This window comes from Nothobranchius furzeri, chromosome 7 (assembly GCF_043380555.1).
Source record: "Nothobranchius furzeri strain GRZ-AD chromosome 7, NfurGRZ-RIMD1, whole genome shotgun sequence".
NCBI classification, from domain to species: domain Eukaryota; kingdom Metazoa; phylum Chordata; class Actinopteri; order Cyprinodontiformes; family Nothobranchiidae; genus Nothobranchius; species Nothobranchius furzeri.
This window is the reverse complement of record NC_091747.1, coordinates 67,728,901-67,752,164: the sequence shown is the minus strand read 5'-3', so window position 1 is coordinate 67,752,164 and position 23,264 is coordinate 67,728,901. Positions and strand designations below refer to the sequence as shown.

Genomic DNA, 23,264 nt, shown 5'->3' with positions numbered 1-23,264 from the left:
ACAATCACACATTCACACCCTGGTGGGGATGAGCTGCGATGTAGCCACAGCTGCCCTGGGGCGCACTGACAGAGGCGAGGCTGCCGAGCACTGGCGCCACCGGTCCCTCCGACCACCACCAGCAGGCGAGGTGGGTTAAGTGTCTTGCCCAAGGACACAACGACAGACTGAGCGGGGCTCGAACCTGCAACCTGATTACGGGGCGAGCTCTTAACTCCTGTGCCACCGTTGCCCCATGAGTTGAAGAATAAAGTTTTTTTTGTACAGCGCCGCTCAAAAACCACAAGGCGCTTCACAAGCAGAACTTTAACGCTGTTCCTTAGTTCCTTTATTGTTAACCTGACTACGACCCTAACCCTAGCCTGCCGGGCCCTTTGACGATCGCCAAGGCCAGAAGTGAGTGGTTGAGAACCCAGTCCAGCCTTCACATCCATTCCCACCCTTACGACAGGTATGTCATGTTGCCTAGCAACCACGACTGCACTAAACAGAAGTTAAAACTAAACTTAGCAGTAAAACACAAAGAACTACAAGAACCATCATACAAGCTTGTTTATCAGGATTTTTTTTAATGATTTTGACAAAGATTTTATTAAAAAGAAATATGCAAATGAAAAAGTTGCGGATTGCTCTCCCGATCTCATGAATGAATTAAATTATGGCGTACGTTGACAAAATTAATCGTTTTTAATGTTTTTACAGCTACAACAACCAATGGGGAAGAAGCTAGCTTAAAGCACGTATTCTTGCCTCTTAACAACGTTCTAACATAGTATAGCTATGCATATGTTGTGGAGATAAAGAAATAAATAATAAAATGGTTCTCCCTCATTGGTCTAAAAACCTCCACCAATAGCACGTTTTGGACTGAAACCAACAGCACTTCCCTGGGTCCTCAACTCATCACACACTCACGTGTTTAGCAACAGAACACCACTGGTGTGAGAGGTTCTCCGCTCAATAATATCAGAGATGGAGAAACAACCGGCTGCTACCGCTTCCACTTTAGGACAAACTACCAGAGTCCCTAAAAGAAAAACACAGTTTCAAGTCGCGGACGACGAAAGACGTCGAAAACAGAGACTGGTGTTGAGCGCAGTCTCGTTTTCTCCCGCAGTGCGGGTTTCGGTGGGGGGTGTTGTTGACCTAGCGTGTTCTACAGGTTTGCTAAAGCAGCTTTAATGTCCGTGGACACCTTTTGGCGCTGATCAGTGACATCACTGATGTGATATGAGCAGCGTAATTCCCCTGCCTCCTTCCAAACTTCCAGAACTCCTCTAGGGGGAACACGGCTCTGTCGGACAACCCAACGCTCCTGGTAGCATCGCTGCCACTGGTTTTACAGGTACATTCATTAGTAGGAAGAGAACCATTAAAACCAGAGTTGTGCATCAGAGCACCAATAAAGTACCAGGATGTGTTCAGTGCTGTGGCGAAGGATCTCTGGAGGTAGTCAGAGCCGACTTCCTGTTGCGTTGATTGTTTCTAGCCATGTTTAACTTTTAGGAAGTCGTGATGAATGTTTGACTTCACAACAGTGAATGTTTCACTTGTTTGTTCTCACCGTGCTGCAAAACAACAACCAACCTCATCAAGCTGTTAACGTGTGAAGCAGTTCACCTCCAGAACCAGAGCAGGAGGAGCTTTTGTTTCTGGTCCATGCCGTGGGAACATGTGACGAGCAGCAGTCCTCTAACCCCCGTTTGAGCTGCTGCTTAACACAGCGGACCCTGAGGCAGGTTCTTGTGACTTTACTGTCAGATGAAGCGTCTTTGGTGTCTCAGGTCTCCTGCGTGTCTCTGCACCGATGACCTGTCCAGCGTGCACCCCCCACGACCTCAAACACAGCTGAGGAAGGTTCCCAAAAGGCTCTGTGTGGGCGGATTGTGTTGATGTGTTCAGCCAGGTCAAAGGTCACTGCCAGGAAATCTCACACACAAAAAACTCCAAAAGTCGTCCCTCTGGTCCGAGAGATAAACCAGATAAATGTTTTTGTGTTCTTTAGACAATCAAGATGAAAGTATTTGAATATTGTTGAATGAACTGATTGTAAAATGATGATTTCTAGTTATACACAAACTGTTTATTGTACACCTGGTTATAATTTTATCTGTCGTGTTATTTAGATTCATCATCACTGGTTTTGTATTTCAGAACATGCACATTATTATATTTCCTTTAATGTGTTGAAGTGAATTAATGATTTGAGTAAAACCTGATTTGTGACATTTTTTTTCAGTTTTCTTGGTGAATGCTATCATTTTGATGGAGGACTGCACAACAGCTCAATTATTTATTATTATTGTTATTTATTTATTAGTATGTAAGTATTTATCAGGCATTCTGATGGCCAGCTGTCACAGGGGCGGCTCCAGAGATGTTTTTCTGCAGGTGCTATGAAGGAGCTAGTCTTTTTATTGAGGGTGCTATGAAGGAAGTGGTCATGCGTACCTATTGTTCTCTAAAACACCTTCAACACTAGCAGATACACACGCGTGCACAACACCTCAACAACACCTGAAACAATCATTAATATACATCATAAACATATGAACAACCGCTGACTTTTCCATGAAATCATAAACACATACAGCCACACAGAAAACCATCTATAGTGTTGCAAGGTTAGCTAACGTTAGCGTTAGCATTTCCAGCGGGAAAACCCTGGACTGCTGCGGCGGTTGAGGGTTGACTCTCTTCATCCAGATCCGTAGGTGTTTGTGGGTCTGAGATCACTTCCAAACATTCATCCGTGTCTGACTGAACCCGTGGAAATGTGGGCAACAAAAACCGATCCATCTTACCGCTAGCTCTACCTTTCACTCGTTCACAGGTGGAAAATGAGGTCAAAGGTTAACGTCAATTTCCTGTTTTGGTTTAAGTTTTTACTATCTACATGATAATGTACTGATTAGTTTTGTTTTGTGTGAGTAGTGAGAACACGGAGCGTTCTCCCAGCGGCAGCCAGGTGCCTCTCGTTTGTCTGACTACTTTCATAAACTACTGTTAGGACAAAGAATTACTCTGTCTGGTGCTTTCAGCGCTGCACAGATGTTACGTAAATGTTTAAAATATAGCTTAACGCAACTTTTGTAAAGTTTCCGGTGCCACCGGGCAGCCGCAGCAGAGACGATCTCTGAAAAATGTCCGCGACACGGACTCCGTTGTTGTGTGACAGTGTGAGCATCCTGTCACAGTGTCCCGATTGATCATGCGCCCTGGCTACTTGGCCAAGGGGATGTCCCTTTGGCTGACTGGTTAGAGCGTATGATTCTCACCCGGGAGTCTGGGGATCGAATCCCACCCGGGCCCTCGTTTCTCCACCTTGCCACAGTTGTCTGGAAGTTTTTATTCCAAGTTGAGAAAAGAGGCAGACGTGTTTCCTGAATCCTGCACCAGTACAAGCAAGGCAACTTCTTTCTGTTTTTATCCTGTTTTAGTAGCCATTAGCATTGTGCTTTGCTGTGTGCATCAGTGATATTCAGTCTACGAGGAAGTCGTGCAATGACAAAGGTTCCGCCTTGCTCGAAATGCAAGCTGCGATTAAATGCGTTAATTTTTTTTTACGCGTTATTTTTTTTTCTAATTAATTAATCGTAATTAACGCGTTAAAGTCCCGGCCCTAGTTTGAACCCATCGAGGTTTCTTCAGGAACTCTCCATTTAAGTCGGGAGTGTCCGTGCATGTGTGTGTGTGTGTGTGTGTGTGTGTGTGTGTGTGTGTGTGTGTGTGTACATGAATCCCAGGAACTAGAGGACCTATAGAACACACTGACAAATGATAACATGTGGAGAGCATGCATGTTCAATGTTTACTGAAAATAGATAACAACCAACTATGGACACACTGTTTCTATGTCGGTACAGTGGAATCAGCTCATGGTGACATTTGCATATTCATATAAAGAATAGAAAGTCATTAAGCAACAGAACTTTTCAACACGTCTCTGTTCCTCGGGGGTGGGGGCAGGGAACACCGCGGTGACTCCAACCACCACCTCCATCACCGGGAACCACAACAGTTTGTTGTCTGAGTTGGAAGCAGGGATGACGGTGACCCCGGCGACCCTGGCTCCTGCACCGCAGTTTTCAAACATGTTCTGACGCTCCTTTGTTCAAAAAGTCTCGACTTTCCATCCCATAATAAATCCAGGGTTTGGTGGAACCAGCTTCATGTAGGCGTAGCTCGCTGAACAAGATTCCCAACATTCCTGTCAGAGAACATCTTAATCCGAACTTCCCATCAAGAGAGAAATGAACTCGCAGTCTCACTCTAACCCCAGCTAAGACTTGCATTGTTGAAAATTAAGTTCCGACATTTCCTTTCAAAACAGGTAAGTTTAATACAAAAGGAGGATAAAGCAGAAGGAACCATAGAAATGTGGCAAACGTGACACGAGCTCAGTAGAACTCTTTAACTCGTGCCGATGGCATCAGACTTTTATTTTGTAGGAGCTGTTAGCTTGAAACGATCCTAACAAATAAGTTTGTTGCAGAAATAAAACAGCAGACTCAGGTTCTTGCAGTAAACACTGTACATTACATGAACAACATTATTATCTTTGTAATCAATATTATTTATATTTTCTAACTGCTTTCATAAAGTAACACCATAAGTATGCAGCCAATCACGAGGATTCAGGCGGACAAGTCGATCAAAACAAAAACAGATTGAAATTGACATGCAAACGTCTTCTTCGTCCTGTCGTCGTCCTGCTTGGCACTAACGTGGCGGCTCCGCCACACCTGGCTCAGATCTCAGGATCAGCAGCTGCTGTCGGCCGAGCACCGATCACTATGTTTGGCATCAGAACTCCCATGATATGTGTGTGTGTGTGTGTGTGTGTGTGTGTGTGTGTGTGTGTGCTGATGTAGGAAAGGGGAGGGAAGCTGGCCTCACACCTCCAAGTATTTACTCACATCTGAATGAGTTCAGCGCTGGGCTGTGTCCACGAGGACTCATCTGTCACAGTTTCACCGTTCTGCTTCCCCTCCTAACACACATTATTACGTTTAATCCTCTAAATCCTCGAGAGCCGAGCCTTTCCTGAACGGAGGAATGTCGTAACAGGGAGTTTGTCTCCGTTTTACCGACTTTCAACTGGGTGACTGGGTATTAGCCAACATGAGGGCGGGTCAAACCCACTCGGAAACCTCTAACCCAGGTCCGTGTGACCCTAGCACAGCCAGTACCCAACAGTCTCCATGGTGACGAGGTGACCACAGGTAACCTGAACCTGGAGTTCCACATAATCCAGTCGTAGATGTTAAAGCTGGTGAAGTTACAGGAATACCAAATACTCCACGTACAAAGTACCTTAGTAAACCAGAACTGTGAGGAAGTACTGCGGCTGTTTTGGGCTGTGATGGTTTAAACTCAGCAGGTGGTTTTCTGCCGTCAGTCCTGATGCTTCTACTAAAGGATTTAGTTATAGTGACAACTTTATGAAACGTGTGTGTGTGTGTGTGTGTGTGTGTGTGTATCCATGCTTCTCTGGGTGAATGCCATTAATAAGGGATTTTCAGGCAGAATGGATAAGTACAAATAGATACAGTAACATTTTCAGCGTTTACAATATTAATAATTTCAGTAAATATTCAGGACACCACCTCTTGATAAACCGTTTAAAACTAGACTCTACTTTTTCTGGGCCCCGTCCCTGATTAATGTAATTATTGCGTGAACATTGGCAACACTGTTCTGGTTTTCTGTACAAGAGGAGCCTTCGTGGCGAAAGAAAACAAAAAACAGTCTACAAAATAATTCATATTTTCTTTAAAAAACTGTCCAAGTGTGCTTGATTGTTTGTCGTGGATGTGTGGAACGAACGTCGCTCTCTGGTGGTCTTGTGACTCACGTCGGATTGCACAAGTCATTCCCAACTCCTTGCAGCCGAACAGTGGGAGCATCTCTAGTTTCTCAACATCAGATGATAAAAAGAAGGGTTGGGAGAGTTCTGAGTGTTCGATGCTAAACGCCTGAATGAAAATCAGGACTGAGAATCCATCATGACTGGAGATTTGTCATTATGAAGAGGGCAAGCACTTCTGTCCACTTCAGAGAAGGATCCGTGTGTTTCGATTGGCTGTAAGGCACAGACTTGGGCGTGGTCATGAGAGATCAGTCATACTGAGGCTCATTGGTAGTCCTGGGCGAAGATAAGCCACTGGAACACGACCATTCTCACTGGTTGACCCAGTGATGGACAGTCGAGCTTTGGAACGCATCGCATCTGTGAATTTCATCTGTAAACCAACAAAATGTCAAAAATCCCCGTTAGAACATGCACTCATAGTCATGCATATTTTATCTATGTTACACGTCAAAAATACCCAGGAACGAAGAAGAAACTGTGTTTAGGTTGTTAAGGTAAACTTTAGTGAACGCACCTTCATTTTTTTGGCTTCAGCACGACTTTTGTAGCAGAACTCGACCAACGCCACCATCATGGCCAGTCCCAGACCGCCAACCAGGATGTAGAAGACTCCTGCTACATTACTCAGAGAGAGAGCACTGGTTTTCTCCTACAAAACACACACACACACACACACACACACACACACAGGGTTACAACGCTCTACCATATCTCTGGTTTTAAGCAGTTGATGTTTGAAGGCGAGTTGCAGTCAGGCTCCTCAAAAGGACAAGACAAAAAGGCAGAGATATAATGAGGATTTGACAAAGACACGATGGAACCAAGGAGTGTAAACAAGGTAGGGTGTTTAGCATAGACACCATGTCAGCCGGGGACACCAGGGACACGTTTCCACCCTTCTATTTTCTCACTTAAAGTTGGACTCTTCAACACCGGATTTAATTCTTTTCGACCAGCTCCATCACCTGATTCACCCAGGGTGTCGCTTGTTTACCGTTAACTTATAACCTATAGTCAACTTGTCGTCGATACATGTAGGTCTCTATTTCATTTAATCAATGATCACTTCACTCTGAATAAAAATAAATCTGGTGATGTTGCAGAATCTTGTGGAAACAGCGCCACAGTGAGTGATGTAATCACAGCTAAAGGCGGTCTGACAACGTATTTGAGTGTGTGGCCTTGTTTTTGGTGGTGACTTATTTAAGTATCAAACTTTTTTTTTTCATAATTCAAGTTTTTATTTGTTTAATGTTCTATATTTAAGCTCAAAATTGCAGTAAAACTATGAGCTCAGGCATGAGAAAATGGAAAACTAGTGGTGGTGGTGGTCGGAGGGACCGGTGGCGCCAGTGCTCGGCAGCCTCGCCTCTGTCAGTGCGCCCCAGGGCAGCTGTGGCTATCATCGTAGCTCATCTCCACCAGTGTGTGAATGTGTGTGTGAATGGGTGAATGACTGATTGTGTTGTAAAGCGCCTTGGGGGGTTTCAAGAACTCTAGAAGGCGCTATATCAAATACAGGCCATTTACCATTTACCATTTAGTTAAAAATATGGTCTAAAGATGGACCCTGAGAATGGACCCAGGATGTATGTTCTCTTCAGAAATGCTCGTGCCATTGCAAACACAAATGTCCTAGGTCAGACTTTAAATGAATTTCGAAGCTACACAAAAACAGGCTTAGGGGAGGGACAGGCATATCTGACTGGCCATGCAGCAGGTCAATAAGTAGTAGTGCCTGAAATACATTAAATACAGCTGAAAACCTCTTCAAAGATGCAACGGATGGTGGATTACATCACTGATGGACTGAACCACTGAATTAGGAGCAGGAGTGCATCAACAGTGATGACCTAGCAACATTGCTCCTTAACCCTTCGTTAAAACCCTTCGAACCCTAGTGTCCTCTACTTGGGGGACAAGAAGAAGAAGAAGAAAATATCATGTCTATAGCGCCTCTCAAGATAAAAATCACGAGGTGCTTCACAAAAACAAAACAAAAATGTTAAAATATAAAAAAGCATTTAGAAAATGTTTAAAAATATATTTAAAATGAGCAAAAATAGACAATTGGGATTTAAAAGAAAAAATGTGAAGAAAGAGAGAGAGTGAACAGGAAAGAGGTAAATCAGTGGATCCTGAGGAAGGTGGAATAGGTGGGGAGAGCAGAATAAAGAGAGAGAGGTGAAGAAGGTCATACAAAAGCCAGCCTGAACAAGTGAGTCTTCAGCTGCTTTTTAAAGGAGACCACTGAGTCCACTGATCTCAGGCTCAGGGGGAGAGAGGTCCAGAGTCTGGGGGCCACAGCAGCAGATGATCTGTCACCTTTGACCTTTAGCCTGGTGCTGCACAACAGTAGGCTTTGGTCACTGGACCTCAGGGACCTGCTGGGGGTGTAGGGACTAAGAAGATCACCAATGTAAGATGGTGCTTGTCCATGTAAGGCCCTGTAGACCAGAACCAGGATCTTGAAATGAACCCTGAAGTTGACTGGCAGCCAGTGAAGCTGGAGGAGAAGCGGGGTGATGTGGGTGTGTTTGGAGGACTTGGTCAGAAGCCGAGCACAGGCGTTCTGAACCACCTGTAGACGGTTCAGGGAGGTTCTGCTCAGACACGTGAAAAGAGAGTTACAGTAGTCTAAGCGTGAGGAGATGAAGGTGTGGACAACTGTCTCAAGTTCAGAGCGGGACAGAATGGGACTCAGCTTAGCAACGTTCCTGAGATGGAAGAAGGAAGAGCGAACAAGAGAACTGACATGAGAATCCAGGGTGAGAGCTGGGTCAAAGGTCACGCCAAGATTCCTGACAGAAGGTTTGGTGTGAGAAGCAAGCTGACCAAGAGAGTCTCTGACTTTGGGAACCAGCTTGTCTGGGGCACAGATGAGGATCTCAGTCTTCTCTTCATTCAGCTGAAGAAAGCTCCCACCATCCAGGTTTTGATAGAGTCTAAGCAGGTGTGTAACAGCTGCAGCTTAGACATCTCATGGGGCTTAAAGGAGATGTACAGTTGGATGTCATCTGCATAAAGATGGTAGGAGATTCCTTTGAAGGAGCTCAGGATGTGCTGAAGAGGAAGCAGACTGAGGAGGAAGAGCAGAGGCCCCAGCACAGAACCTTGTGGGACACCATGGGTAAGAGAGGTGGTGGAGGACCTAAAGTTGGAGACGGCCACAGAAAAGGAGCACTCAGAGAGATCCTGATAGGCCTGCCCAGTCTCTCAGCCTCTCCAGTAGCAGGTGATGGTCAACAGTGTCAAAGGCTGCAGTCAGGTCCAGCAGGACCAGAACAGAACAGTCCCCTGCATCACTGTGAGTCAGAAGGTCATTAGAGACCCTAAGAAGAGCTGTTTCAGTAGAATGAGCTCTACGAAAACCTGACTGGAAGCTATCATAGATGTTATGTTCATCAAGAGCAGCTGTGAGTTGTTTAGCCACAACCTTTTCCAAGATCTTGGAGATGAACGGAAGTTTAGAGATGGGTCTGAAGCTGCTATGGAGAGAGGGGTCGAGACTCGGTTTTTTAAGAAGCAGGTGAGGCAGCAAAAGCCTAGGGTCCAAGGGGTTGGAAGGTCCAGACTCAACCTCGTGATGATCTGGCTCTCACCAAAGTACTTGATGGGTTTGACAAAGGGAATAACACGTGATGGAGACAGTAAATGATGAGCTGCTAGAATGGGGTAACAGATATTCTTAGGGAACGACCACAAAGCACCTATGACAGAATGTGTTTCTCATAAAAGTTACGTCTTAAGTTAAGTCACATCTCAGGCTCGCTGAATCTTGTTGACTTTGTACAGCTCCAAGCATTCAATGGTCCATGAGTGCGACATTGAGTCATAGACTTTTTTGTAATCAATCCAGGCCGTGCACAGGTTGCTGTGTCGGGCTTTGCCATCTTGGGCGACTGTTGGGTCTATCAGCAGCTGGTGTTTGGCTCGTCTGGTATCTCTGCATATGTCCAGCTGTGCTGTGCTCATGTACTGATCCATGCTCCCACTTATCTCGGTCGCTATGATTCCCGACATGAACTTTCAAGTTGTGGAGAGACAGCTTAACGGCTGACAGTTGGATGGGACTGTTAGGATCAGGGGTGTGCACCCTTCTGTTACCCAATCAGGGTGAGTCCCACCCTTAAACAGCTGGTTCATTTGTACTGCCTGTGCTCATGGGGGCATCTAAAGCCAGTAGGTTTGGATCATTTCAGGTCCCGGTGCTGTCTAGTTCTTCATACCATAGACTCTTTCTTAGACGTCTGCCACAGCCTTTAGCTGGTTCGGTCGAGAAGAGGGCTTGGAGCCTTTGTTTGACAGTTTCCAGTGCCTCATGCACGAGTGTCTGGCTGTAGCTCTTGGGTCCTGAATTTCTGCCTTGATTTTGGCCTCCAACCTTATTTCCATGGTGGATATTGTTTCTCATAGTTTATCTTGCTATTGTGGCCAAGCATCTCAAGGATTGGTGCTTAAGTGTCTATCAGCTCATTCGTTTCAGCGATCATGGTTGTAGGAATCATTGCCAGTGCTGTCATCACATCTTCAAGGATTTCTGATGATACTTCACTAAGCCTGGTGCTCATTCGGGTTGTGGTCTCATCCTTCAGGTCAGCTGCTGCCTTGTTCGGCGCCATTTCAGTTGGGGCTTTGTACCCAATCTCTGGATGGAGAGTTGATGTTAACCCTGCTCTGACCTTGTGATCTGGCTCCCCTTTGCCTTAGCATTTGTGTTGTTCATTTGTGAATGAACACTAAGCTACTGGCTGTTTGGCTTTTTGTGTTGAATGCGGGTTTGGAGGTATCCACCCACTGTAAGTAACCCCTCTGACTAGGGTTCCTGGAGTAGCAGCATTCCAACAGACAGGCTCTTGCATTTCACCTATTTCCGTCAGGTTATGGTTCCCCAGCACTTGACGGAGACCTTGTTTCACCGGGTGACATCTGGGCCGGCATCTCATACATTTCAGTTGCTCTCATTTGGGGTAGATGATAGCACCAAGGGTCTTGCTTAAGGACCCACATTGTTGGTATTTTCCGCAGACCAGGGCCCTCATTTATCGACTGTACTTACGCGTTTCTGTTGCGTAGGAACTAATTTTCACATTGTGTGGTATTCACCATTTTGTACCTGTGTGTGGAAATGTTCCTAAACATTAGAAAACCTCAGACCATGCGTAGGAACAGCATCCAGTGGTAGAACAGGGGGACAGCAACACCGAAGGTCTCAGTCATCCACACACGCTCCTCATCCACTAATTATTCTACCCATTAAATAAATGTTTCTGTAGGAAAAACAGCCGAGTCACATAACTGGTGCTACAACACCCGACAGGTATCTGACATTATAAAATGAATGTCGTGCTTTTGTAATCACAATGGTTACACTTCCCATTTTTATGATTTTTTTCATTGTTTTTAATTATTTAATAAGATCTTTAATTTAATTCAATTGCATTTTATTTTTGTCCTTGTGAATCTCCTCGTGATTCTGCTTGAGGTGCGTTAGATAAAAGAACGTTTCTATATTGTTATTAAGGATTTGTCAGAGCTGCTCTCTGGAGTAAACAGGAGTTCCACCTGGAGCTATGCTGGGATGTGGGATCCTTTGTGCAGTGACAGAGAAACCGCCCAAATCCGTTACATTCAATTTCTATTTTACAACTATGAGAATCTTCAGAACCTCCTCTGCTCCCCGATCAGTCACGCGTTGTCATGGTAACCAGATTAAAATACAGCTCAGAAGAGGCTGCACTCGGACATTTCCAAACAAAACTAACTCCAACCAGAACGACTCTACTCTACGATTTATCAGATTAAATTTTTAATTTATTCCTGATGGAGACTTCTCCTCTGTCCCGACCGCGTTTACAACCTCTGCAACTTGTTTGATTATTCTTTGCACTTCAGCAGCCGCCGTCTCAATCGCGCAACAAAGTTTTCTTCTTTTTTTTTTTTACGGGTAGAACGCAGGGAAGCTCCTCATGAGCTGAGGACGTAGTGTGACCAGTTATGCTTAATTGAGGGCATTTCTGTATGTAAATGACAGAGAGCAGACATGAGCACCTGAGTACGCACAGGTGGGATTTATCATCAGTGTATTACTGAGGAAAATGCGTGTGAGTGGCCGCCACACGTTTCATAAATTAGGCTTTTGACCGTTTGTATGAACATTCTAAATTTAGGAATATTTCTACGAACATCTGACGCATGAGGCCCCATTTTGGAACCCAGGTCCTCTAGTTGGGGCAAGTCGGATGCCTGGCTAGTAGAGCTATCCAGCTGCAAACCTAAAAACACAGTACTATTTTAGGGACATTTTGGTAATAGTATTGTCTTTAAACAATAATAACAAAGTGTTGACTTGGGAGTTTGCCACACAGGTAATTTTTGAACTATGCAGGACAACGTCCTCTACAGATTTACATTAATTTAACATCAGGTTTTGTAGTGACCTCCGATATTTACACACTAAACATATTTTTATTGTGACAATAACCTGTTGAAATAATTTAAAATAGAAAAATCAATGGGATTTTCTATAAAATGCAACCCATTTTCCATCATGAGGTTTAAACAGTCCGCTCAATAAAATATAACAAACCAACTTTGTTTAGAAATGATCAGAAAGATTTAAGAGTTACGATTACTTTAAGAGATGCATTGATTGTGACTGAATGTTTACAGATTAGTGAAAGATTCAGCTGCAGCTTTTATCCCAGCAGTTTGTTGGGACTGCTTTAATTAACCACTATTAAAAGCAAAACGCCATTTTTCCTGGTGCTTTCATTGCTGCACAAAGGTTTTTCTTCTTCTCCAGCTCTCAGAGAGTACAGACGCTTTTCTTCAGCTCCCTTATATGCTTCCCCAAGGCTCTCTGTCCTGTCAGCCTACAGAGCACTTCTCTGCATTTCTCCTGAAATCACTACTTCTTTTTTGGAAATGGACTTAATTAACTGGTCATTCAACGCGATTGATAAGATTTTTTCTACCATGAGAATGGAGAAGGGGGCTCCCACCTGTCCCGAGGGGACATTCGCAGCGGGATATGCACTCGATTCTTGGGAGGTCTGGCAAATCGTGTGCCTCTCTCAGTTGTCCATCGAGGACGTGGAAGATTTGTGGATATTCGGCCTGATGATCACTGGATTTCTTCTGATTGGAGTGGGAGGATATCTGGTTTTCTGGAAATTTGGGAAGACGGGAGCGATTGGAGTGCGACCCGCGCCCACGGAATGTGCCGCCCGTGCGGTGACCTCACAGACTGGGACGTTACTCGAGGTGAACCGTAAGCTGGACAATGTCCTCGCGGCGTTGCCTGTGTTAGTGCGCAAGATGGATGTCATCTCGGAGAGGGTCGCCGGACGGTGTGGGGATGTTTAGAACGTATAATTGGCTTCACTGGTGGACATGAATGATCACCTATAGACTCCAAGGCAGAGAGGAAAATTATCTCTGTCTGCCCTAAACAAAGTCTTGTTTATCCTTATCTGACGCCAAGGCAGCCTCCAAGGCTGCCATCAACACACTCCCATGAAAGGAGGAATGCTGACAGATGCTGGTTCCCGACCTTCCCCTCTGCCTTCAGATTGTGACTTCTGCTTCGAGGTCTTCGACCTGCAGGAAACTCAATGTGCTCTCTGTCCCTCATTTCTCCCTCCCACCTGTCGACTGCAGCTGGCTGAGCGCCGTAATGGCAGCTCCCGTTGGAGGATTCAGAATCCTGCCCAACCCCGCCTCCCCATCGGACTCTGATGTTGTGTATCTGTGATGTTCGTGCTTCTATGTTGAGGAGTTTTTTTGTATAGTAGAGTTACTCCCCACTGGGTCTAACTCTGCTATGCCTTTTTTTTACCTTACCCCAATTATCCTCATGTAACACCCTTTTCATCTAATGAAATGAGCGCCATTATGGCTGCTCTCGTGACTGCCTGTACCTGTTTTTGTCTACATGTGTGTGTGTTTAACCTTGGTCAGGTTGTGTTCGCGGAGTCAAGTTCCTATGCTCTGGGTCGCTGGAGCGCTGGCAATAAAGCTGATTCTGATTTGAGAGCAAAGGTAGGCACAGTATATGATAAAGTGTTTTCGCACTATTGAGATGTTATCCATCCATTTTCTTATGCGCTTATCCGGGTCAGGGTGGGGGGGTGGGGGTGGGGTGGGGTGGGGGGGGGGGGGCGGCAGCAAAGCCCGGATCGCACTGTGTGATTTTTGGCCGTCACACAGGATTGTTCTTGTCACACTGTGAGAACTCCACAAAGATAGCAAACTGTACACACGACGTCTCGCTCCACCAGGACATACTGCGTCCTGAGCTCACCTCCTGAAAGCATACGTTGCTAAGCAGATGGCTAAGCTAAAGAAAGCTGAAAAGAAAATAAAGCGCCACCATTAACACTTCTTTTAGTGTCAGCTCTTGACCCACCTCATCTTCCTCAAAGAGGAAGGATCCGTTTTAAAACCCTCGCTTTGGCGTCAGACTCCAGCTACGGGTCTCCTTTTCCCGTCTTTAAGCTAAACAGCTGATCTGTCAGCTGGTCCTTCATCCTTCTCCTTTATACATAACAACTAACTAAACTACAGAGAAGGAACAATCTGTCACAGATGCCTCCGATCTGTCTCACTATTTACTCCGCAGCTCCGGGACATCTCATCACACCCGCTGTCCCTCTGCAGATAAACGCTACTGAACCGTCATTATCGGTTGAACATGTCAGATTTCCACTGACAGAAAAGAGATCTTCTGTTTTTGTGTTTATTTTTATGTTCGTGAGCTCATCTCCTCTCACGGATCACAGATTCAGTTTCCACAATTCAGTTGATGGTCTAAAAAAGTTGTTTCATTATTTTAGCATAACTCTAGTTTAACTTGGGCTATTAACAGAAATAAAAACTGGTGTGTAGTTTATGTTTATGTATTTAGCAGACGCTTTTGTCCAAAACGACTTACAAGTGATAATCGGCATGTTGCCCTTGAGGCTAACAACAACAACAACAACAACAACTTGACATCAGTCATGGAGAGGAGGGAACAAGGAGTGGACAGTAGAGAGGGGGGACGGGTGCAGACAAGGTGCTAGTTAAGAAGATGCTCTCTGAAGAGCAGGGTCTTCAGGAGTTTCTTGAAAATTGAAAAGGAAGCCCCTGTTCTGGTAGTGCTTGGTAGGTCATTCCACATTTGTGGAACGATGCATGAGAAGAGTCTGGATTGTCCTGAGCGTGGTGTAGGCACTGCTAGCCGACCATCCTGTGATGACCGGAGCGGCCGGGCCGAGACGTAAGCCTTTGCAAGAGGATTCAGGTAGATGGGAGCCGTACCGTCTCGGACTTTGTATGCTAGTGTTAGCAATTTGAATTTGATGCGTGCTGCTAGCGGTAGCCAGTGGAGCTCAATGAACAGAGGGGTGACGTGTGCTCTTTTTGGCTGATTGAAGACCAGACGTGCCGCTGCGTTCTGGACCATTTGAAGAGGTCTCACAGTACAGCCTGGAAGACCAGTTACAAGGGCAATGCAGTAATGGAGGCGGGAGATGACAGCAGATTGCACCAGGAGCTGGGTGGCATGTTGTGTTAGGTATGGTCTGATCTTTCGTATGTTATACAGCGCAAAGCGGCATGAACGAGCAACAGAGGCAACATGATCTTTAAAGGTCAGGTGTTCATCAATCACAACACCCAGACTTCGAACTGCCTTTGAAGGAGCCAGAGACAGGAAGTCATTTTGGATTGAGATATTGTGCTGTACGGATGGTTTTGCTGGGATGACAAGTAGTTCAGTTTTAGAGAGGTTGAGTTGGAGATGGTGGGACTTCATCCATTTTGATATGTCAGAGAGACAGTTTGATATTCGTGCAGAGACAGTGTGGTCGTCCGGTGGAAATGACAGATAGAGCTGGGTGTCATCTGCATAGCAGTGGTAGGAGAAGCCATGTGATCAAATGATCTCACCCAGTGAGGTGGTGTATATGGCAAAGAGAAGAGGTCCTAGTACAGAGCCCTGGGGGACTCCTGTGCACGGTAGAGGATTATCCAAGCCAAGATACACTGAATGAGGTCCTGTGAGGTAAGATTCAAACCAGGCGTGCTTTCTCTGTGATGCCCATGCTAGAGAGTGTGGACAAAAGGAAGCCATGGTTGACCGTGTCACATGCAGCCGATAAGTCGAGCAGGATAAGCGCTGAGGATTTGCCCGTCGCTCTAGCTTCTTTTAAGGATTCCGTCACTGCTAACAGAGCAGTTTCAGTGGAGTGGCCCTTTTTGAACCCAGATTGGTAAGGGTCAAGCAGACAGTTTTGTGAGAGGTATTCTGTGATCTGCTTGAAATCCACCCTTTCAATGATTCTGGACAGAAAAGGGAGGAGAGAGATAGGTCGGTAGTTCTCCACATGATTTGGAGGAAGAGATGTTTTTTAAGCAGCGGTTTAACCTGAGCATGCTTGAGAGAGGTGGGAAATGTACCGGATGTCAGTGATGTGCGTTGAACACGTGTGTGACTGCTGCGGCTACTGTAGGAGCAATAGCTTGGAGCAGCTTAGTCGGAATGGGGTCAAGTGGGCATGTAGAAGGGCGGCTGCACGTGAGAAGCTTGGACACACAGTTCTCAGTGAGAGGGGAAAAAGAGGAAAATGAAGCAGCAGGGCCTGAGATGGTTGGGCTTGAAGGAGTTTGTGGTAGCGAATGTTCAGGAGTGGCCAGTTGAGTAAACTGTTTGCTTATAGATCCACTTTGTCAGTGAAGAATGAGGCAAAGGTGTCAGCTGATAGATTGTTGGTAGGAGGTGGAGACGGAGGGGTGAGCAGAGTATTGAATGTTGAAAATAATTTCTGAGAGTCAGTGGAGCTGAGAATTTTGTCAGTGTAGAAAGCTTTCTTTGCATCAGCGATGCTGGCAGAGAATGAGGACAGTAATTCATGAAATTTCAATAGATCATCAGGATCTTTTGTTTTGAGCCATTTCCGTTCCGCAGCTCTAAGATTGGTGCGTAGAGACCGGAGGGCATCATTTAGCCAAGGGTGCGACTGAGAGGATCTAGCAGGTCTAGTGGCTAAAGGACACAAGTTGTTAAGACAAGAGCAGAGTGACTCGGTGGCATCATTCACTTCATAAGCAGAGAATGTGCTGGGAGATGGAAGAGTGGAGGCAACAAGAGAGGAGAAGTGGTTGGGTGCCAGATTGCGGAGGTTGCGGCGGAATGAGATCATTGGGGAGGAAGCAGTGGACCTCCCTTGTAGAGTCGAGCTGAAATGGATGAAGTAATGATCGGAAAGATGCAGCGGTGTGACAGAGATTGTGTCTATGGCACAGTTTCTGGAGAAAATGAGGTCGAGAGCTTTTCCAGCTTTTCCAGCTTTGTGAGTTGGAGGACTTTGTACTAGTTTTAGATCAAATGATGACATTAGTGACAGGAAGCCTGATGAGCTGGGGTTGTCCAGGTGAATATTCATGTCTCCAAGGACCATTGTGGGACAGTCGTGCTCAGGAATGGAGGAGAGCAGGGTGTCGAGTTCATCAAGAAAGTCTCCCAGTTGACCTGGTTGGTCAACTGGGGGGAGTTGGTTTTAGCGAGCGGAGGTTTTGAAGGTTGCAAAAGCGGTTTGCTGTGTGTGACCTTCCTCTGAAGCCAGTGATCACAGGTATAGGATAATGGCACATTTCGCAAGGTGTCGATGGAGCAGCGTCTGGGTCGAGTTTGTTGTGCTCTAAACCACACCTCTCCAGGTCTCTGTCGTTTCCCTCATGAGCACGTAAGTTCCCCAGGACACGGAGGGAGTCACCAGAAGGTGCGCTCTCCAGTACCCCCTCCTGGGACTCCAATTGCATGAAGGAGGAAGCATGCCGCTCTCACGTTCACCGGGGTAAACCTCAACGCACAGGCACCAAGATGGGGGCAACAAGTATGCCCACCCCTGCTCTCAGCGCCTCTCAGTGGGAGCAACTCCAGAGTGGTAGAAAGTCCAACCCTCGCTGGGAAACTGGTTCTGGAGCCAAGTGTGATTTTCTTGTGTTAACACTTGCAGCATTTGAGCCGCATTAAGTGTGAGGTGCTTTGTGGTTTGGCTTTTTGCTGATAATGGGTTAGGGTTAGAGGGTTAGGGTTAGAGGGTTAGGGTTAGAGGGTGATTAGAAATCCAACATAAGTCATTTCACACCTCTCCAGATTAAGCAGGTTGCATTGTTTTTTTCTTACAGCATGTTCACACCACGTAGGTTTGACCGAAGAACGATGGATGAGCAGACTGCATTGGGGGTGAATAAAGAGAGAGAGGGTGGAGGAGCAAACAGGTGAACTCACTGAAAACGATGAAGGTTAACTTGGACAGGTGAATACGAACGTAGGAAACAAACAGACCTCCACAAAACTCCTGCTGATGCTTTTTATTTCAGATGTTTTGCTGTGTGACTTTCAGCTGCTGCTAAACATTTGGACTATTACAGTGCAAGCTAAATGTGCACAAGCCTTCGTGTTTCATCTTTAATTAAACTAACAATTCCATTCACAAGCGTTGCGTGTAAATCCTGAAACGTCATGCACGCAGACCCGCACGTTAAAGGCATCAACGGCGTGTTGGACCCACAAACAAAAAACTGACCTGTTGGTGGAGTCCTTGAAGCCACACTCTCCTTTATCGTACCACCACTTGTTTTTCATCTTGTCTAGGGTCCCTTGCTCATTCACTTTCAATACGGCAAGGTTTACTGGCACTCTTCAATGGGAATAACATAAATAACATCATTATCAATGTTATCTTATGTTATTAAGAAAGCAGCGGTTCTCACACTGTTCTCACAACCAAGGAGGGCCCCAGTCAAACTTTTCTTTTGTAGCTCGTCACAAAATCATGATGGTATTACGCCACATGGGCTGGAATTTAAACATTTCCATGTAAAAATGTTTGAAATGCTTCACTTAGAGCAAATATTCCAATGTGTCTTTGCCTTATTATTGAGCAGGGCTCCACCGTTTAGCCTGAGACAGAAGATGAGAGGCGCTGCGATGAAAAGCTACTGTGCTGTCAGGCCAGAGCCACTGATCACAGAGTCTGGACACGCCATGCAAACCCTCTGTTAGAAGCTCTTCAGATGTTGCCACCTGGTCTGAGATCAGCTGACCCTGATGCGGACTCTAAGTGGGCTCCAAACCCGACCTCGGCCAAACAGAACCAAACACAGTGGAAGAAGCAGAACAGGAAACGGTGCAGCTTGGTTGCCAAGCAACTGTTGGTTTTCTTTTGAGTCAAATAATCAGTTACATGAAGGTTTTCGGTCTTCTGGGAATGTCCCTGTGCTGCTTCTTGAGGCCTTTCATATATAACGCACTGAACATGAATCACCTGTTGTGTGTGTGTGTGTGTGTGTGTGTGTGTGTGTGTGTGTGTGTGTGTGTGTGTGTGTGTGTGCATTAACCTTGCTCTCTCCTCCTCCGCTGCCGCATTCTCCCTTGTCATACCACCACTTGTTTTTCAGTTTGTCCAGCAGCCCCTGCTCGTTCAACTTTAACACCGCCAGGTTCACGGCATTTCTACACGAACACAAAGGTGGTTAGCACGTCACTTCTTCACCACACATTAGCTTGCTAGTAGGGATGTTCGATAACTGCTCTTTACCAGTAGCCTGACTCTTAATCTCAGATATCGATAGAAACACACGTGCCCCCCCCCCCCCCCTAAGCAAAGGAAAACTAAACCCTTTTCGGTTAAGTTGGAGCCGACTGTACCAAACAGAAATATCTCAAGTACACGTGGGATCTGACATTTTCAGTGAGAAGAAGCGGAAGAGTTTGTGAACGGTTTCTAAAAGTTGGGACACTAAGAAAATAAAAAGCTGAAAAATTCCAAAAGTAGATTTCTAGGCCAGTTTGGGCCGATGACATCAGACATCCCCACTTGCAAGTAAACACATTCATGTACTCACAAATCCACAGTTTTCCTTACTAAACAGGACAAGCTAAGCTGGAATTCTGCCTTAATTATACGGTTTCTTCAGCTGCTCCCGGCCAACGTTTCTTCTCTGACAAAAATATGTGGACACGTTTTGTCCAGGGTCATCTGATTTCAGACCCATTGGAAGCTTTTCCAGCAGGAACAGCCTGTTTAAGGTCAAAGGTTAGCCATTCTTATTGGGAATGTTCTGCTAGAGAGCAGAATTCATGGTTCCATCAGTTACAGCAGGTGGTCCAGATGCAGCAGAGCAGCCCCATACCATCACATAACCACCACCGTGTCTGACTGTTGCTATGGTGATATTCTAGTGTGACTCTAGAAGGAAAGGGGCACACGTCTTCCAACTGTTCTAGAGTTTTTGGGACATGGTGCTGCCTTTTGAGGTCATTTGTCCTACTTTATGTTTTCAGACGGGTTGTTCTGGTTTTTCTTCTGGGACTGATCGGGTCTGGGTGTGTCAGATGGAGCTAAACTCAGCTTTATTAGGAAACTGGTTAATCACAGGTAATTTAGGGTGTCATCACATATAACCAGCAGCATTGTGTTCCTTTTGCATCTTAAAGGTTCACCGAGAAACTGTTTTTTACTTCCTTTTTTAAAATATCATCGGCCCCTCTGAGTTTAACACACAGGCTGTAGGTGAAAATAGTCTCCTACGCCTATCTGCTGCATTAGATAAAAAATAGATGTGGAAACGCTCGGATTGGACTGGCCTACATCTGGAGAAGTAGCTTTTAGGTCTTTCAGAACTGATGAGCCAGTTTTGTTTTGTCTGTATGTTGTACATGGTTGCTATGTATAATATATACTGTATGTATATATATTATATTATTTTATTTTTTTATGTCTCAAAATAAACTTTAGAAAGCAAAAGAAAGAAACACTGCAAAGACCAAAGTATAATGTTATGATTTGAAAGAACTCGTCTCATTGGTTCATGCGAAGGTTCTTTTTGAATCCCATCAGAGTTTCACTTCTTACATCATGTGATTCTTACGATTAACCCAACGAACCTATTAGAAGTTTAGACACTGAATCAGTTTTAAGAACACGTGTGGCGTTTGCAAGACTTAGACTAGCTGTTAGCTTATCAGTCATGTGAGGGATAAAACCTAACGTTCTTCCGAGAGAACTGAGTGGGAAGCTAGCTGTTTATGAATCTTACACAGAGAAGCACTTCCGACACACGTTGCTGCTCCATATATTTCATACGGACAGTCAGATGGAACCATGCATCCATCAACCGCTGTTCCAGAGTCGGGTCGCGGGTGCAGCAGCCTAAGCCGAGACTCCCAGTTGGGCGATTCCATCGTGAGAAAGATCCAACAGAGGTCAAGAAGAAACATGTTAAGGACTAAGTGGCTGAGTCAGTCTCCAGACTTAACCCCACAGAAAACTGCTGAACGGTCCAAACATCAGCCACAAATGAGCTGCAGAGGATCTGAAAGAGGAGTGGAACAAGCCCCCCGAGACATGTGCCCACATCTGACCTCCATAATTGCCAACAAACGATTCATCACCAAGTCCAAAAGCACCTTTTACAAAGGAATCAAATACTTATTTCCTTCATTAACGTGTGAATTCACGTGGAACCTTTTAAAAAGCCATGTTCTTGGTTGCTGTTCCGTCTCACTGATCTAAGAACCCTCCCACTGAAACCATAGACGGATCCTTCAGAAGATGTTGTCCTGACCGTAAATAATACACTGATTTTTATGACTTGCCACTTCAACCACTGCTCTGATGTAGGAACTGAGTTTGGCCCCAGCTGTTCTGCACTGGCCTTTGGGAGTTGCTGCTCTGTGACCGAGGCTACTGGTCCATGCTGTTTTTGATCTGTGGTTCAATTCCCGGCTTCGGCCCCTGAGACGCTCATCTGTGCATGATTGATGGTGTCTGGACACACACAGCGCCGCTGAAACGTTTTCATGTCCTTGGATGTTTTTCCTTCTTGTTGCTTTGCAAAATAAATCATCGACATAATTTGGCATGTTTGACCAATGTTTTAAAAAAACCTTTAATGTCAAACTGAAAACTGATTTCTACAGAAATAATGAACCATTCGCTGGCTAGTCAGGACACTCCACATCACAGAACGGGTAGATGGATTGATACAGAACCATATCTAAGACACTGGTCCTCTCTGGGAGTTCAGCTCACGTCTGTAAATCCCTCGAGATCAGGCCATCCTCACAAACGGAGTAGTGAGAGGCCAGAGGACACTGATGAGGAATTGTAAGTAGTGATGGTCACATGACGCCTCATGAAGCATTGAGCCTTTACTTCATCAAATGGTTCACTAACAAACTTCATTTAGTGCATCTTTTACTCAGCCTCATATGGTGACATCTGCTGGTGGAGCTGAAACATGACAGCCAAGTCATCATAATGGTATTGCATCTAACCTTGTTTGTGTTTATTTATTTAGCAGACGCTTTTATCCAAAGCGACTTACAATCTATAACCTATAGGGCATGTTGTGATCTGTGGGGGAAACCGGAGTACCCGGAGGAAACCCACGCATGCACGGGGAGAACACGCAACTCCACGCAGAAAGGCCTGCGACCTTCGTGCTGCGAGGCAACAATGCTAACCACTGCGCCACCATGCAGCCCATGTAACCTGTACATTAAATACATGGATTGTATGTTTTGCTGTGCTTTATCAGTTCTAGTCATAATTCTCACCACCTGCCGTCTCTCTGAATGACACTGATTGGGGTTTTGCGTGTTTTCAACTCATTCGTTTCGGCTCTCCTCTCATGTCTGGTGGAGGATGGCACGAGTGCGCTCGACACAGAGCTCTTCCAGGACAGCTGCGTTCACAGACGACAGGTCCATCACCTAAATGTGAAACTACTCTTTAAAAGAAGTTGTCCGTTACACTAGGCAGCTCAGCTCTGGCTTTGACCAGTTCATGCAGGGTGTTCCCAATAGACCTGAGGATGTCCTAAAATGTACACCGTACACCCACCCCCCGCTCGCTGCTAACAACATCTTAACACTTTAATAACCAAGGGAAACCAAGCAAATACTGTTCAAATGGTCACATCTACTGCTTTTACTACCAGCTTGTGGACATTTTCTTCCTAGACATAACTTTTACTGGCATAAACATCAGATGTCTGGTTGCTGGTAGCTTGTTCTAACAGCGGCCAGCTCTGATTGGTTAATTTCTCGTCTAGTCCCTTTTCTATTTTCTGATTGGCTTTTCGTTTCTGTCAATTTCCGTTGTCTCCTATTCGGCAACAAAAATGTCGGTCAACAATAGTCATAATTGATCCATTATTGGTGTGTATATTTTTGTTTTTCTTTTGTTAAAGTCCATGAAATATCATTCATCACGAAATAAAAAAGACAATATTTAGTCAACAAAATTAAAAATTTCTGTTACAAGACAGTAGCTGCCTGAGATACAAATCCTGTACTGGCCAGGCGAGACCGGTTTCAGACCAAAGAGTAGCT

The 23,264-nt window shown here is 45.3% G+C and overlaps 1 protein-coding gene across 3 annotated transcripts in view; it reads right to left on the bottom strand.

Moving 5' to 3' along the window:
- Nucleotides 1–5,963: 5,963 nt before the first annotated feature.
- The window catches only part of LOC107382442 (glutamate receptor 2), a 57,731-nt gene continuing 40,430 nt past the window's right edge, over nt 5,964–23,264 (bottom strand). For 2 of the 3 annotated variants that reach the window (XM_054751865.2, XM_070553610.1), the window contains exons 17-19: nt 19,265–19,379; nt 6,390–6,524; nt 5,964–6,245 (exon numbers count right to left, since the gene is read on the bottom strand). In XM_054751865.2, coding sequence (XP_054607840.2) covers nt 6,111–6,245; nt 6,390–6,524; nt 19,265–19,379 — 385 coding nt within the window. In that variant the 3' untranslated portion in view covers nt 5,964–6,110. Of the gene's footprint in view, nt 6,246–6,389; nt 6,525–18,446; nt 18,565–19,264; nt 19,380–23,264 lie in introns of all 3 variants that reach the window. The other variant, XM_070553611.1, reaches the window with a different exon arrangement.